At 43.0% G+C, this 17,756-nt stretch overlaps 1 protein-coding gene across 7 annotated transcripts in view; it reads right to left on the bottom strand.

Moving 5' to 3' along the window:
- The window catches only part of atrnl1a (attractin-like 1a), a 221,588-nt gene that overhangs the window by 49,432 nt on the left and 154,400 nt on the right, over positions 1-17,756 (bottom strand). The window contains exon 28 of one of the 7 annotated variants that reach the window (XM_037124444.1): positions 13,953-15,251. The exons of the other annotated variants lie outside the window; for them this stretch is intronic. Coding sequence (XP_036980339.1) covers positions 15,090-15,251 — 162 coding nt within the window. The 3' untranslated portion in view covers positions 13,953-15,089. Of the gene's footprint in view, positions 1-13,952; positions 15,252-17,756 lie in introns of those variants that run through there. 7 annotated transcript variants of the gene reach the window in all.

Raw genomic sequence — 17,756 nt, 5'->3', positions numbered from 1 at the left:
GAATTTGCACAGAATCATATCCTGCACTTTGTCTTACAGCAGCTCCTGGGTTGGAAAACCATGAAGCACGATATCTAAATCAAAGGCATAGTTACATTCGCACCAGTACACACACTGGAAAGATGCTAAGACACACTTTCAAAACAGCAATACAAAGACACACAAACGGCGTATCGCACAGCATTGTTGCAGCCCCATGATACGCATCTACAGAAATAACACACATACATATTCATACAATAATGATGGATACTGATAAGTTTTCAATTATCCCTCATTATGTGGCTTTTGAAGCTCACTGCTGTGACTGGAGACAGATAGGATTTTGCAGCTTTCCCTCTCGGCACAAATCACGATATTAGCTATTGAAGAAAGAATGAATCAATTCAGATGCAGCGTCCGCAGAGACGCCGCCGGTCTGCTTGTTTGATACAATGCAGCTGCTCAACAAAAGGACTCACACATGGCTGAACTTGCAGGATTTACATCATAAAAACACTTGGAAGAAATGCCAGATTTGTCTGGTCGGATGTGTGCAGACAAAACAGGTGGGATCACAGAAAGACACTGATAATAACACACACACACACACACACACACACACACACACACACACACACACACACACACTTCTCTACTTGAATTTGTATGCCCGTGTGGCCACAATCTAGAGGCGATAACAAATCTCATTTCCGGCATGTTTGCCAGGTTCTCAGGCGACATTTGTCTTCTGGCTGAATGCGGTGAGTGGGATCTGAGCAGAGTAAACAAGGGCACAGATATCCTTGTATGATAGGATCCACCACTTCACACCAGTTTCCAAAAAAACATCTCTGGGACTGGACAAAGCACTTGAGAATCTTGTTTGGCGTTGGCTCTGCGATAAAGCCTTTCCGAGTGTAGTCTGACTTCACCAAAAACCATAAATAACCTGTCTGTATTCCAGAGTATAATCCACTTCTCTGCTGTCCAGTGTGCTCATGATGGGAACAATAGCTGTCACCAACAACTTGCTAAATCCGATGGAGTGGGCGACGTGGTGTAAAGAGGAGTTGCAAAATGACATAAAAATGTCTGGAGTTCCGTCTCAACAACTATGATACCTTTGATTTCTTGCCATCACCTGCCAAAGCTCCAAAGCTCCATCAGAAGTAGCGTTTACAACTATTCTGGCAAAGTAGGAGCTGTCCTGAGCTTATAGTATCGAGGTGGGAGGGAGCTGAACTGGAAGGCAAAGCTCTCAATTTACCAGGCGATCTACGTATGTTCCAACCCTCAACTTTGGTTACAAGCTTTGGGTGACAACTGAAAGAGTGAGATTGCAGATATAAGAGTTTGATTTGTAGGGTGGCTCGGCTCAGCCTCAGAGATTGACAGCTCATACATCTGGACCGAGCTTGGAGTAGATCTGCTTCTTCACGTAGAAAACTGAGGCGGTTGTGGCATTTGATCAGGATGCTTCCTGTCCTTCCTAAGGACGTTTTCTAGCCACAGGGTAGATCCACTATGACCTAGCCTGGGTGAGGGGACGAATGGATGGATGGATGAAAACTGGTGTAAATCCAAGCTAGAGCTACCGTTGTTTGGGAAGAAGCAGAGAACTTTTCAGTACCAGGGTTAAAGGAGGTTTAAAGGATATTAAGTATAGAGTTTATTCTGATATATTTCTTTTAAGGGCCAAAACCAGGATGTTTTAGCTTTGGGTTCCAACCAATTTCAAATGTATGCCATAGATTTTTAAGTTACTGGTTGCAATCTCTTGATGTTCATCACGATGGATTACTTGATTTTAGTAAAACTGTAGTGAACTGTACAGCATGGACACGGATAGAAATGAACAAAAATTGAACAGAAAAGGTTCACAGGGTTGACAAAATCAAAATCCAGCTTTGTAGTAAATGAACATAAACTTGCAAAACCACTGGTCCTTCAAGTTCTTGGCTGAACAGATGAGAGTTTGAAGAGGTGCTTAAGTGCTGCCGGATTTCATAAGAGCAGGATTATCAATGTTAGGATAAAGCGAGACGATCTTGAGGGTAGAAAGATCGCACAGACAACTCCTAATATACGTTTCAAACTTGGGTCTGGTCTGGGAGCTGTCTGAGAACAGCTACAACAGACGAAGTCGGGATGTTACAACCTGATCACAGCAGAACATCTTCGACGTGTCCTGGCATGGTGGTCGAATAAATCCCCATTGATTTGGAGAGCTAATTAGAGAGGGCCAAAGAGACAAAGAGAGACAGAAAAAGGCTTATAGATCGTGTGGCTTGTAGCTGTTACTCTGAACAAGGCAGACACACTCTTGTATTATGACCAATAAGTCCCATTCACAGCTAACTGCCTGGCAATTACTGCTAACACTTCGGCTGGGGAGAGAAAGAGCGGGAGGAAAGACAACACAGAGACAGGCAGAAATAATCCAGATCAAATAGAACTGAAATAGGCCAAATCAATTGGGTTTGTGTGAAACAAAACTGTGAAATGCTCGTATGTGTTCAGTCTGATAGACTGAGAGTGATCCTGGACATCTGAGGCAGACAGTTTTCTTTCCAACGCCGTCAGAAAATCGGCCTTCGACAATATGATCTGAAGTAGAAATTATTGGATTGAAATACTTTAAAAGTCTAATTTTAGAAACACTGACAACACAGCACCACAGCCCCACTACAGCCTCAGATTAACCTGGTCTCTACTGACTATAAATCCTTCAACTATCATTCAAAACATGTTATTTATCACCATTTTTCTCATGTTCTGTGTTCAGCTCGGAAAGAGAAAATGACCGGCTACAATCGTGGGTGACTGATTTGATGATATGCATTAACAGCTCGTTCCACCATGGCAGCAAAGACACATTACAAAGTCAATTTGCCTTCCGAACCGGGAGAGCTCGGTCTCCTGGGGTGACAGCTAAGCATAAAAAGGGGGATATGTTCATGTTGTAGGCAGCAGCATAACAAAAACAATCATACCCATCAACACCAGGCAAACAATGGAAATGGAAAAATAGAAACTATATCTCCTGCCATGCCCGTATTCTTTGGTTCTTACAGTTCCTGTTAAACAAACGTTACGTGGCTTATGTTGCTGTAAGTTACAAGCTAGTTATTTTAACCCGGTGTTGAACCTTTTCCCAAATGTGAACCCACCAAAACTGCGACTGTTTGCCATGTGACCAAAGGTCATAATCTGTTAAAACTGACACTGAAGTGGTCGGTAAAGAGTCATATTCTGAGGGACCAGCTGCCATGTTTGAGAAGTTGGGAGTGAGGATGTGCTGTAGACATAAATATAATGCAGTTGTGTCCATTTTCTAAAGAACAGTTTCTCCTTTTTGCACGTTTTTCTATACAATACTGATATTGTACAAGTGGAGAGGAGGGATGTCTTGATAGACATGTTAAAAATGGACTTCAAATTATCTGAGTTGTTCCTTCAGTCCTGTCACTGCTAATAAACAAAAAAAGTTTGACACTAATGTATACGAGAACTGTGAAAATAAAGCTTTGAATTGTTCCGTGTAAAGCAATTCTGATGGATTTATGTAGATCTGAATAATTTATGTGAATCTGGGCAGACTAAACATTCACAGAATGGAGATAGAAGTGGCTGAAGGCTTTACTGAAGTGTCAGATCGCTGGAAAATAAATTAAGAAAATAGGCTTTAAAACGTCTCTCAGTCTCTGTCTGTCTGTCCGTCCTTCTATCCCTCAAATATAGTCAGTGTAGTGTTGAGCAGCGTGGTGACCTGGTCCACTAAATCACCACCCGCTAACAGACAGAGGGCGAGAGACCTAAAGACACAGAGAGAGAGAGAGAGAGAGAGAGAGAGAGAGAGAGAGGGGGAAGGAAAGAAAAGTGGGACACTTGCAGGGGTCATCCATTATATCCTATCATATTAGCCCTCATCATTGGCCTGCTCAGACAGCCATCATCCATTCACATTCTCCACAGGCCAACACACACGCGTACACACACACACAAGCACACACACACACGTGTACACATACACACAAGCGCACACACACAAGGAAGGTTTCTTCAAACGACTGATAGGAGTCCAGCAGCTGGAGTTAATCTGCTGTACTTGGCACCTCTAACACTCAAGTTACACTCTCAAGTTTCACAAGTGCAAACAAAATCGGTGTGTGTGTGTGTGTGTGTGAATTCGCCACGCACTGTCGTCGCCCCGTTCCCACGATGAACTCAAGGAGATATGTGTGATATACAGTCCCACTATGATAGTTTGAAATCCCTTGAAGATTTCAGGTTCAATACTTGATTGCCACGTCAACACATTTGATAGGGATTTGCTTTTGACAGGACTTGACACACACAAAAGTAGGCAAAATAAAAGTAGTCTAGAAGAAGAACGAGAGTCTGATCGATATATCAGTCAGCTGATATTGGACCATTTATCAATATTGAATGTTTGACTGCCTCATAGCAGCATCTGCCCCTAAAATCCAGAATCAGTCAGGCTCTGAGAATAACAACCTTAGGACTCACTTGTGGCAAGAAGCTCGATGAAATATAGTTTGCAATATTGTAGTGAAAAGATTTATTTATGTGTAAAAGTATGAACTCTTCAGGCTCTTGTGTGTGTGTGTGTGTGTAGGTGTGTGTTTATAGACGCGTCTGCCAGCGGAGAAAACTGTAGGTGGTTCTTATTATCGCCTTGACAGCCTGATTTACACAATTTAAACAACCGTACATCCCTTTGACCGCAGCCTCACACAAACACACACACACACACATTCCAAACAGCGAGCATGCTGGTCTGAAACCCTGCAAGGGCCCAATCACAGACATACACTGTATACCACTGCCCTTCTCTCTCACACACACACACACACACACACACACACTCACACACATACCCTCAGTCCTCTGGTTTCCTTGGGAACAGTGTTTATCCCGTCCATTTAGTCCATTTAGCCGCATGTCCCATTAGCATCAACCTCCCATCTGTCTACTCGGCCCCTAGAGGAGCTCCAGTGTGTGTATGTGACTGATTGCATGAGTGTGACTAACTGCACAAGTGTTTATGTGGATGCAGATGACGTGCGTGTGTGTGTGTGTGTATGAGTGTGTAGTTTGTGTTACCTTCTGATCGCTGCCCTCCCCTCCACAAACTAATCAAATATCAGATTAACGTTCATCAATTCCCACCTGCACCGGCGACGCCGTGCATAATCATTATCCCTGACCTCTCTGGTTGGCTGGCTGGCACCCGTCCTATCCACCAATTACACTCCGCAGCTGACAGGCCAACTGACTGCCACTTCCTGCCCTGCGTGTCCAATTAGATTGCGTCGACAAAGCGCCGACCCCAGGCGGGATAGGTTGGCCGGGACTGTCGACCCAAAGGTCAAGGAGAGCTTCTCTGATTGGGTGTCAGCGAGCTGACCACCACGCAGGCAAACCTTGTGTTAATGAGATCATTACATCTTCATGATATAGTAATCTGAGGAGATGTTTAATCTTTCGGAGCCTAATTCACTGTCAAGTGTGATTTTAGTCACTTTGAAACATCTTCACGGCTCATGCAAAGAAAGGAACAGTTCAAAACAATCGCTTCAGTGGAGGTGTCATAAATGTGGTAAATGTTTGTTCCAAAAGATACGACACGAAGCTCCATCGTGTCATGCTGCATTTTATTTAACGTGTCAACTACAATGTTTTTAGTTATAAGGACGCAGAAAGGCTGAAGGACTGTGTGCTGTTTAGAGCACGCTCAGTGCTTCTTGAGAAAAACTCCAGTTCTCATCTCTGCACATGAAAGAAGTTCATTCATAGAATCTGAGATCTCGAGTTTCTTCAAAATGTCGACTAAGATCAAAACCTTTGTCTCTGTAGCTGCACTTCACAGGCTCTTGCAGCTTCATGCAGACTCGAGTTTCAAAAGAATTATCCCAGGAAATACAGAATATATATATATATATATATAAAAATTCCAACAGTGCAATGACTGGAGATTGTTTCAGGATCTGTTTGGCCAAAGGACTGACTCTTACAATTCCAGCATGTAGGATTTCATGGCATCCAGCAGTGTTTTTGCAGACTGCAACCAAATGAACGTCTCCTCTCTCAGCCTCGCCTACTGCGGCTGCAAAAAACATGAACACCAGGAAAGACTCTCTCCATGATGCAAGATGTTGCTTTCTTGCACCTTTGACGGGGCACTTTCCACCTGCTCTTACTGTCTATACTAAGTTTGGGTAAACAAATGTCAGTCTGCTCTGTGGACTGAACACACAGAGAAGTCAATCAGTTAATTTCCTCCGACTCCAACAAGCGTACACCTTCAACAGTGCACGCTGACCAGTGGGAAGTTGCTTGCGAGCAAAGCGCCGGCCCTTGTAAGACATTAGAACAAAATATCGTCCCGGTGTTTGTCCATTACAGTTTGGTTTAATCACGCATCATCATCTCTCTCCGTCTCTTTCCTCCCCATCTGTCTTTCCATCTTTCGGTTTTTTTTATTTGTCCATCCATCCTTCCTTCTCTCTCAGTGCCAGTGAAACCTGGGTGTAAAGCTGCAGAGCCTGGCACTATTCAACACAACAAGGCCCCATCTCATTAACAATGGCCTCAGCTCGCCAATATATCCAACTCATCAACTGAGCGAGTGTGTGTGTGTTTGTGCGCGTGTAAACTAACACCGTATTTTGTGCGTGATCGAGGAGTCAGCAACTTTACTGGCCAGCCTGCAGGCCTCATCTTGAGATCTTTTTAACAAGGAGCCGGTCAATCAATCTCTGATCGATAACTATCTGGAGCCCGCCAACATAGAGGTGTGTGTGTGTGTGTGTGTGTGTGTGTGTGTGTGTGTGTGTGAGCAAGTGTGTGTCAGGCTGCCTAATTCAGACATCTAGGCATAGCGCTGATCCTGCTGGGCCTCCTCTCTCAGTACAGTGTGCCAGCTGTGGAAATGAAAAACCAGCGGTGTCTTTGGCTGAGGTATTGGACGTCCAAGAGGGAAAGCTGGCAGAGTGGGAGAAGTCAATAATGTTGGGATAAACAAATATTCTGGGAGGGAGAGAGAGAGGTAGAGGGATAGTGTGAGGGGAGGAGAGAGAGAGAGAAGGGAGCAATTCAACAGCAGAGTGAGAGAAGCCAACGGTTTTGCCAATAAACAAGCCAGCACAGCACTATTGCAGATTGCCATAGAGCTTAAGTATACGGGGTAGAGGCATTAGAGAGTCGGCCCCATCAGACCAATGCAACAAGAGCTGATCATGCATCTGTGTAGGTGTGTGTGTGTGTGTGTACAGAAGGTGTGTGAATGTACAAAAATGTGTGTTTGTTGGGAAAGGGATTGTGTTTGTGTGTGAACTTATTTGCATCATCAATTTACTGTACTGGTTTTTATACTGAGTGTTTTGGCAAAAAGACAAAATTCTTTTTTTTTTTCCTCCAGAAGTTTTGTTCACCTTGCAACGCAGCTTCTTGTTCTTTCTCTCTCAGCACAGTTTCTCTACAGATCTGGCTGTTTGTAAGGGGGGAAGTCATGTCGAAACAGAAACAGGTCTTCACTTGAGTTGGACGCACTCTCCTGTACTCAAACCAAAAGTACAAGGGCGTCCATGTAGTTATGGCCATGTAGCGTATTGGTCAACAGCGACAAAGAAGACAAGAAAAGAAGAAATGATTTCGAGAATTTTTCCTTAAAATTATAAAAGAAATAAACAAAAGAGACCGTAAATAGGAGAATGTCTGATCATTTGCTATTAATGAGAATCTCTCCTCGATTATCATTTCACCTGGAAAGATCATCGAATGAACGTCTGCGCCTCAGGTGTCCTCACACACATCCTTTATCAGTTCAGCAGTGTGTGTGTGTGTGTGTGTGTGTGTGTGTGTGTGTGTGTGTGTGTGTGTGATGTGTGCATTGTTATAATTTGTTGGCCTGCAGCTTTGAGTAGCGGCTCATTATCTGAGCAGATTCCTATCTTCCGTCCCGCAGGACTGTTACAATCACAAAATTATTGATTCGCTCCGCTTCCCAAAACAATGGATGGCGAATAAAAACCCAGATTGAATAGATTTCCAACCTTCCTGGTTTCGCTGCTCATAAAACTCGCTTAATGTTTGTGTCATACCAGCTTGCTCACTTTCTTCTTGCTCAGTTATGCTTTTCAGATCTCCGGATCTCCAAGATTTAATACAGTCCTATGACTTTTTTTGTTCAAGTGATGCAACTCCAGTCAACAAAGTTGGGTTTCAAAACCTGAACCACAAGCTGCTGACTTATAGTTCATCAAGTTTATATTTGAGGGAATAAACTGGGAATATGGGATTCAAATATGTATTAAATTAATTTCAGTAATATCTCAGTAGTCAACACATATTTGCACGTTCTGGACTTCTGATAATTTAATACTTTTGTCTTATTTGACATGTGAGGATGTGACCAAACACAGCAATGTTTCAGTTGCCTCCTGTCTACCCACACATTTATGCCTTTCCCTGGTGATATTTTCCTTTAAGTGGGAGGTCACTGGATTTATCCACAGTACAGGATAAGTTCCTCTGCATTGGGTCTGGTGCTACAATGACAGTGAGACTGTCGGAACATGAAAAGAAAGGAAATAGCTGCTGAGCGACAGAGCACACAGAAGGCACACAGGATTCAGAGCGGCATCTAAAAGGTAAAATACCACAGTTAAAGCCACTGGAACAAAGCTTTACTCCTCAACAAAACCCTTCCAGTGTGTACGCAGGAGTGTGTGTGTGTGTCTGTGAGTGTGTGAGTGTCTGCTTACTATTCCACAAGTCAAACAGAGGTAAGGGGCTTTCAGGCTGGATGTTGCGAGCCGAAGTAGTTGGCACGGTAGGGTAAAGAAAAGCAGTGAGAGAGAAGATGATAGATTCACGCTGTGATAAGGCTATACTAGTCCACATCACACAGAGTTCAAACAGGAAAAAATCTATGCTGCTCTTGAAAGGAGGAGGAGAAAGAAAAAGCACTGGAGCTATAAAGTTCTATATTTGCCAGGGTAGAAATGGGGTGAAGAGAGGTGTTTGATGGGGGAAACGGGGGAGGAGGAGGAGGAGGAGGAGGAGGAGGCAGCGAGAGAGATGGAGATAGAGATATGAATGCTGCCTGAACCGTGGATAAACAGAGACGTACCGGCGACAAAGTGTTGCGTGAAGACAAAACAATGTGGCTGGAAAGCGAAGCGAGGAGAACGTGGAGCGAACAGAGAAGGAGAACGAGAAGCAGACGGAGAACCAGGAGGGGTGATGATGTGGAAACGACACAGTTCAGATCGTAGTGGTCGGACTTAAGTTACATAAAGAACCTCAGTTAACCCGCATGTTCTCTAATACTTGAAACACTTGATGACTTGCAGCGTGCGGACCTGGTCCTGGTCCTGGTCCTGGTCCTGGTCCTGGTCCTGGCATCTTTAATTGTGACTCAAATTAAATTGATCATAAAATGACAGACGCTGGCCCTTTAAAAACAGGCCTGTGAAGGCTTAAATGACTAAGTGCAGATCTTTAGTGCTGAGGAGGGAAATAAAAAACCCAAATTGCGTTTCTGCGTAGTAACTTTCCGGCTTCTTTGTTCCGACCCATTAATAAACACGCCACTAATGCGCTTCCATTCATCTTACTCACAGCCTGACGTTAACTAATATCAAACCCATTGTTGTAACTCCCTCTGCTTCACCTCAACACTCCCCGCATGAAAAAAAATAACCCATTTTCTCACATTATGCTATTTTCTGTTTGGATCAAAGCCTTTAATTTTGACAGATCAAAGAAGCTTATTCTATAAAGAGTGAAAGGCACCTCGGGATGATGATCTGGAAAAATATATTGCAGTTATTGAGCCACTTGGTTTCAACAATAAAACCACCTGCCTCGGCTGCTTTTGTCAGACTTGATCAAATATAGGCAAACATGATTTTTTTCAGTGTTGGTTCTTTGACCAAACACTTTAAATGACTGTGTTCCAGACATTCAACCTCTTAGACAGTGACGTTTATCTCGCTCTGACAGGCCACAGCCTCTCCCGTCAGGTGTCAGACTACAAGGTAGTTTAAAGATAATCACAGTGTCAGATCAGGAGTATCATAGTATTTACCTCAACAGAGAGATGTGACAGGCTACATGTTGATCCCTGACCAATCATAATCACGCTGCGTTCAATATCCTACTTCTGTGGGTCTGATTGGCTTGCTGTCCAAACCTAAACGTCCTCCGTTCACACGAGCCAGTTCTCATCAGCTGCAGTCACCGGCTGGTTAATGAGCTGCGAGTGGAAAAGACAATCTCATGTCTCAAAGAGCAGATGTCATACCTGCTTTTCTATTGAGAAATTGACCCGCAGTGAGCAGCTGTTGGTACTTGTGATTGAAAAAAATTAACACAGGAAGAACAAGTATTCCCTGTGATTGGGTAATTGACCGACGAGGGCCTGTTGTCCTTCCGGTTGATTGGGCAATTGACTCAGGAAGAGGATTTGCTCTCGGTTTTGATTGGTCCAGGAGTAGCAGGTCCTCTTGAGAAGCTGCCGAGTGTCTCTCCAGGCAGATGAGAGCAGATGTCAGCTCTCCACTCAGCTGCAATCACCTTCTCTCCTCTCAGTGTGCTGCGTCTTCTCTGCGTCCTGTCTTTGTTGTATGTGCACACATGCACAAACAGACACAGTACACTTTCTCAACTCAGTCCTGGAAACACGATTGTTCTTTATTATGGAACAACTGCAGTTGTGCAAGAGGGCCTGATGCTGAAATAAACCTACTCTGCAGATCTTCAGCACTGTTAACCTCATTGTTTGGGTTTTCTGGCTCACAGACAGCATCATTAACCTAATTTCAAGCAGCAGCAGGCAGCTGTTTTTATCCGAAGCTCTGATAAACCCGCCGCATGCTACCTGTTTAGCAACAACCCAAAAACACGAAGTGCAACATCTCGCAGCTTTATGAGCCACGACGTTGCAAAATAAGACACTTTCCCCTCTGGCATTTTCTAAACAATGGCCATACTTCACCACCCTCGCAGGAGCTCGAGACAGCTTTGCAGAATTTGCATATTTGTCTCCAATTTGAGAGAGTTTGTTGTGAGGAAGCAGCGCTCACAAATTGGTAAAACAGGTCCCGTGTTTTGTTCTCTGGACATGCAGAGAGGAAAGTGGAGTATCGCATGAAAAACAGAACCTGAAATGTATGAGAATGAAACAAACTCTCTATTTAGAAGTTTCTAATACAGTTTAACCTGAATGAATAAGCTAAAACACTGGAGTGTCACACGGCTGAGTGTTGGAGAGGTGTTGGCTTTAGGACGGTGATGATTTGATTCACATTTTCAGACCTTAAATGTTTCCACCTGCTGTAAAGTGTTAGATAAAGACTCCCTCTTTCTCTCAGACATAAACAAATGTAATCTTGCCTTTGCTCTCTTCTTCTCCTCTTTGGATTCTGTCTCATACCTCTGGCGAAGCATTTTAACTTGTGATAAACTCTCCATCCCGCCTCCTCACCACCGCAGGCACTGTGAATAAGTAGACTCATAGATCCTTCCAGAGCACCTTAGACACCCTGACCAGACAAAATATGGGCCGGTCACTCCCCCCCCCTCAGACTCATCCACCACTGTTTACGACCTGTCTGCTCTGTCTGGCTGCCAGCGAGGGGAGGGGATTGGTCCTGCCGAGTGTCCGTCACACCTCACCACCCTCCGGAGCCCGTTACAAGACAGATAATGGAGCATGGGTCACAAACCACGCCTCTCCAGCCTCGCCTCGGCGCACCCCAGTGCGACGTTTCATGAAGAAGCAGCAGAAAGGAACCGTGCAGTCACATGTCCACACACACACACACACACACACCTAGCTGCAAGCATACACCAACCTATACACTCACACACATACGGTCCAGTGCTCACAACCCAAAGCCCCCTTTAGCTAATAGCTGGCAGGGCGGAGCGGTGACCATGGTGGAGTCACTGAGCTCAAAGGAGATGTGATGTGATGAGGTCACAGCCATCGCCATTAAAGAGCTGGGTGGTCCCATATTGTGCCGTTTTTTCAATTATTTTAAGTAGAAATGTTAATATGTTCAAGAGAGGGGACTACTGAAAGAACTTGTCCTGACTCAGGTTTTTAATTTGTCGTCTGAGTCGAGTGAGTCTGGCATTGAGTTCCTGCTCAGTGTGACGTCATCGGACCACAAACAAAACAGACTCAAAGTTTATGCAACTTTATCAAATGAATACTTTTTTCTTATTGATAATAACAAGGAGAGGTCGTGTTTCCTACTCCTAAAATTTCTAAGGGGCTGATTTGCCGCCACCTCAAATTGCTCGATCTCAATAAGAACAAAATGACATTAAAAATCCAAACATGAAGGCAAGAATGGATCATTTATTATCCGGGAAAACTAAACGTCTGTTAAGTGGTCAGAAACCACCAACTATATACAACTGTTGTAAAGATTTAACTACTTTACTTTCTATTCTTAAAGTGAGAAAATGAAACCACATGTTTTTGTGGGATTTCTGTTGTCACGTTGGAGAATTCATCTTCTGCTAATCCCGGTCTAAATCCTCTGCGGTCTCACTGGTAACACTGCTGGAATGTGGAGTTAATGAGTCCGGGTCTGGGTGGGCAGTTATTAAACAGCAGGTCTCCATCCTCTTATGAGCATCTTTGTGTACGTGTGTGTGACAAAGTGCTGTGTGTGACGTCACACCAACTAATCCAGAAGTGTTTGTACGGAGCTCATTAGGGGAGATTACCATCGAGGCTCCGGACACCTGACTGTCTGCTGTGTGTTTGCTGCAATTAAAAAGGAATAGGAACTTTTTGGTGTGTCATTATGTCCTGTTTTTAATGCACGTTAACACCTTTTCACTGCATTCTCCGCTCTGAGTCCTGCCTCAAACCGATACTGTGTGAAATCCACTTCTGTAACAGTCGGAGTGTTTTTGTTTTTTTTTATTTTGGAGCCCATGAACAGAATTCCTCTGGAGGGGGTGAAAACATGAAACTGGTCCAGCTCCACCAACTCTCTTCTAATCAACTCTAATCTTCACTAATGTCTACTTCTGATCTATTTACACATCCATCATTTACCTCATTTGTGTTTGGCAGGTTGGAGACGCAATTAACAGTGTCCATTAACAAGAGAGGGAGAGAGAGAGAATGTGTCCAAATCTGCATCCTGCAGTCAAAGAGTGAAGAGCGTCTGTGGAGACTCTCAGCTCCTCCTTTCCAAGATAAATAATACGTTTAACTAAAGATGCTCATGTTAGCCGTAAATGACCTGACGTGTCCTTTTTTCTGTTTAACTACTGTATTCAAACTCACAGCTGACACACAGGCTACAACAGATTCTATCTGAGAAGGTGTCATTAGTCTTACTTTATCCTCCATCCGTCAGAGGAGAAATTACTTTGTGAGAGTCCTCGTCAAACTTTTTACAAGCTGAATATCTCATTTTGCCATCAAAGTCTTTGAAATTACTTCATAATAATAACAATGTCAAACTTACTTTGAATAATCTTTGGATATTAAATTTCATCACTTTTGTGTGGCAGCTTGGATCTTGAAAGCCCTGATGGCTAAAATGTTAATAAGCTAGCTAATAAAAGGAAAGGAACGGTGTTTAGGCTGTCATGGCTGGCTTCTCAGCTGCAGGGGCTCTGTTGTTTGTTTTGAAGCACTAATAATGGCTGCGCAGACTTATAATTATGAACTTAGTGAGGTGAGGAAATTACTAGAGATGAATAGACAGCGGGGGACCAGATTGTTGGAAGGCACATATCAGAGTCTGTTCCTGACTCACTCCGATGACGGGAGGTGGAAATGAATGAGCCTCATTCCATAAAACAAGATATTCATCATTCACAAAAAAAAAGGGAAAAATTACAGCTCTTGCAGAATACAATATTAACCCTATGTAGAAGAAAAAGCATACACAAAGCCTTAATCTGTCTTGAGAGTATTGACTGGAGCTTTTATTAATTTTCTTTTTTTTTCTCTCCTCCTGATGAAGTGTGTTCCCGTTCTACATGAACACAAGACGGTGCAGGAAAGACAAAGAAACGCCGGTGCAGGATGTAGCTGACGGTGACAAATATATAGTATTCCCATGCAGACTGTATGTTTATTGTTGAAGAAATGTATAGCTTTGCAAAACGCAAACTTTTTCTGTACCTCCTGCAAAAAATACATATTCCCCCCACAAATATTTCCCAGCTTTAAAAGTTTGTGATAGCTGATGGGGGAATGAGGAGAAGAGGTCGAGCAGAGTCTTGTTACGGTTGTTACAGCTGCTCAAATCGAGCAGCTGAAGTCAAGATATCCAGATGTTTAGAGTCCAATTAGGATCAAACTCTCCAGGACTGGACCCTCAGCCGAGCCTGAACGGGGCTACTGGGAGGTATCAACTCAGAAATGTTGGCAATGTACGTTTCTGCAGATCATGGATTTGTAGAAACCTTCCACACTATGTTTTTCACTGGAAATACCTGGTTTCGTTCTCACAAACACGTCTGCTTTTAAACTTACAAATGATGCAGCTGCATCTTGAACAGTGATCTCTGGGTTGGTTGGCAGTCTGGCCACCAGCATCTCCTCCTCCATCTCCCATCACAATCAGTACAAATCTGAACAAAATCATGGTTCTCAGAAATGTAAAATGCTAAATTATTCTGGTGACTGGGCTGAACTTTAATATGTCTGGTCTACTTATTCTCTAATGCAAATCTCTGACACATGAACAAGTTTTCTTCTAACACTCGTTTCTCTTCGCTCACTAAAACAATATGTTTATTTGTCTTGGTGGGTTAAGTCGACTCTACACATTATTTAATTCTCATTTTTCTCACTTTTTCCTTTCGCCTCTTGTTTTCTTTCTCTCTGACTCACCTACCACCTGCTCTTCCTTCCCACCTATTTCCCTCCTCTCCGTCTTCCTTTTCTTTCTCACCATCCCTCCCCTCTGTCTCCTCCGTGTCCCCTAACAGATGGCAGACAAGTGCAGCAGAATTTCCCAAGGTGCCGTGGGAGGTGTTTCTCTACGAGCCTGTTTGGGTATAAGCTGCGAATGTGCGCTTATGATGTTAGATCGTTATTTACATCTGCGGCGCGGCACCGACAGCTGCTGCTGCCCGAGCCTGTTGTCTGTCAGCCAACCAGGACGCGGCACTGCCTGAACCCCGAGATGTGGAGCTGGGCTGTGAGTTACCTGTGACCTTCGAGGTGGATCCACAGCGTGGGCAGGTGTTTCAGTCTGCCGGAAAAAGTAAAAGAGTTTGCAAGAAGAAAAATCTTCTGACACATGTGAGTGTCAGAAAGGACAATGTTTCAAATGCATTTCCACATTTTGCAAAGTTGTCACGCACTCTGACATGTGGGTAATGACATGTGTCCTTTCTTTCTATGGGGAGTTGACAATAATCAGATGTGTGACACTTCATCTACAGTGTGACACTGTTTTTTAATGTGAGAAACTGAAGCTGTAAATAGATGTGCCCTACACGTGTGAAGCAACTGTGAAAACATGCTATTAAATCTCCCTTTGTGACATTTATCTTGCATTTAACGTTTTATTCAAAACTGATCAGGGTCATTTGTGTCCTTAACAGCGTCGTAAGCACAGTGGGTTCGGTCAGTGGAAGGTATTTAACGGAGCCTGCATCGACAAAAGAAAATTAAAACGCTACTCAGATCCCAAAAAATGTGTAAAATAAATCAGTGAGGATGCTGCTCGTCAGCCTCTTCATCGCTACACTCTCAAATCATGCATCAGCGATGTAATCAACATCATAATCAACATTTCTGCCGCAATTTCACTGACAAGTTATTGTGGACGGGCTGATACACACTCAACCACCGAATTAGTCAAAACAATACAACACTGTCAAGCTTTTAGAGCCACTGAGAAGAGAATATGGGCCGGTTTCCATTATTTCCATCCATCAGAGGAAACATGAAACTAGCTTTAAATGCAGAAGGTAACCCACAGTGATCGGTTTGAAAGTGATATAGCCACACAGCTATATATTTAATCACAAAGGGAGACTGTATTTGCTAATGCAGCCATGCTAAAAATAAAACAGGACACTCAAGGGAAGTAGGAGAGGAATCTAATACAAAGCAAACAATAAATAATAGTGCGACAAATCTGAGATTAGAAGCTTAAAGGAGACCTGTTATGATTTAGACACATTCCCTGTTGTTAAGTGTGTTATTGGTTCTCATGCAGGTAAAAGATCTTGAAAGTTAAAAACCCCAAACTCACATTTACATAACTCATACATACATTCACGGTAGGAGTGAAGCTAACCGGACACATGACAGAGCTGAGCAGTGCTGACTCAGGCGTGTGTGAGCCGACCAATCAGAGCAGACTGGGTGTTCAGGGATGAGGCCTTAAAGAGACAGGAGCTAAAACAGAGCGGATCAGACACAGGGAATATACAGCAGGAGAGGAATTCCCAAAAAAACTGAGGAGACCGCAGTGAAGAGTGTGAATCACTGAGAATCTGACATGGTCTGTCCAGACAAACATCCTGACCAGAAAGGCACAGCAGCACCATCATCACCTCCAACAGCTGCAGAAAGTACGGATGTGGCCACGGATACAGAGAAAGACACAGCACCTGTTAACAGGAAACAACAACAGCTGGTGGGCAGCAACACCCAGCAGAAGCTCAGTGTGGTACCATGATGCCACAGAGAAACAGAGAGGAGGCTAAAGACGAGCTTCTGTACTGGCCGACGCGGCTCCTGATAGATTACAACTCTCATGTTGTTGACACTCGCCTCCAACCTTTAATATCCGCACCTTAATATTTCAGCCATATTTAATATTTATGAACAGTTTGAACATATAAAACTGTCTTTCTGGTGTTTATTTGCTTCTTGGACAAAATGTATCTCCTTAATATTTACCAGCGATGACAACATGGCTGCTAACATTTTCAACTTGTGAGTGTGTGTGTGTGTGTGTGTGTGTGTGTGTCTACTAAACTACTTTGTCAGGTATTTGTTTGTCTGTTTTTTTGTTTGTTTGTTTTTTTGTCAATGCAACTGTGCACAAGATTCAGAAACAAAACTTTACAGGTGTGTAATTGAGATCACACTGAAGATTGAGTTCGATGATGGGTGGTAATTATCACTAATGAGTTGTTCTGGGTCGGATCGTGGACATGTTTATGTGTGTTATTGTTGACAGACCACTGCAAAATGTTCTCTAGTTTAATTATGTCAAACAGACATACAAATCTTAGTATATATATATATATATATATATATATATATATATATATATATATATATATATATATATATATATATATATATATATATATATATATATATATATATATATATATATATATAATTTTCTTTGCCCAATGTGCGAGAAAACGTGACACGGGTCCCTCTGAGGTACTACTTATATTTTCAGCCTGTCCATCAGTAAAACTGAACTTGCAACTGAGTTTGACTACTAATAATAATATCATAGAAGTAGTGGATCAACAAAATTTCTCTGGAATACTCCCCAAGATACAAAATCAACATAATTCCTAGAATTAATGATGGCAGTAAGTAAGTTTATGAAAAACTACAGATAAGTTTGCGCGTTATGTTTCAACGTTCACATTGGTTTTCTCTTCTCACCGCACTGTGATGATGCTCCGGTTATGTTTAGGCATGAAAACCACTTAGTTACGTTGAGGAAAACATCATGTTTTGGCCGCAAACAGGGCTGGAGAAGTGGCTTTATGTT

This window comes from Acanthopagrus latus, chromosome 15 (assembly GCF_904848185.1).
Source record: "Acanthopagrus latus isolate v.2019 chromosome 15, fAcaLat1.1, whole genome shotgun sequence".
Lineage (NCBI taxonomy): Eukaryota > Metazoa > Chordata > Actinopteri > Spariformes > Sparidae > Acanthopagrus > Acanthopagrus latus.
Note: the sequence above shows the minus strand (reverse complement) of the source record. Positions and strands in the feature narration are given on the sequence as shown.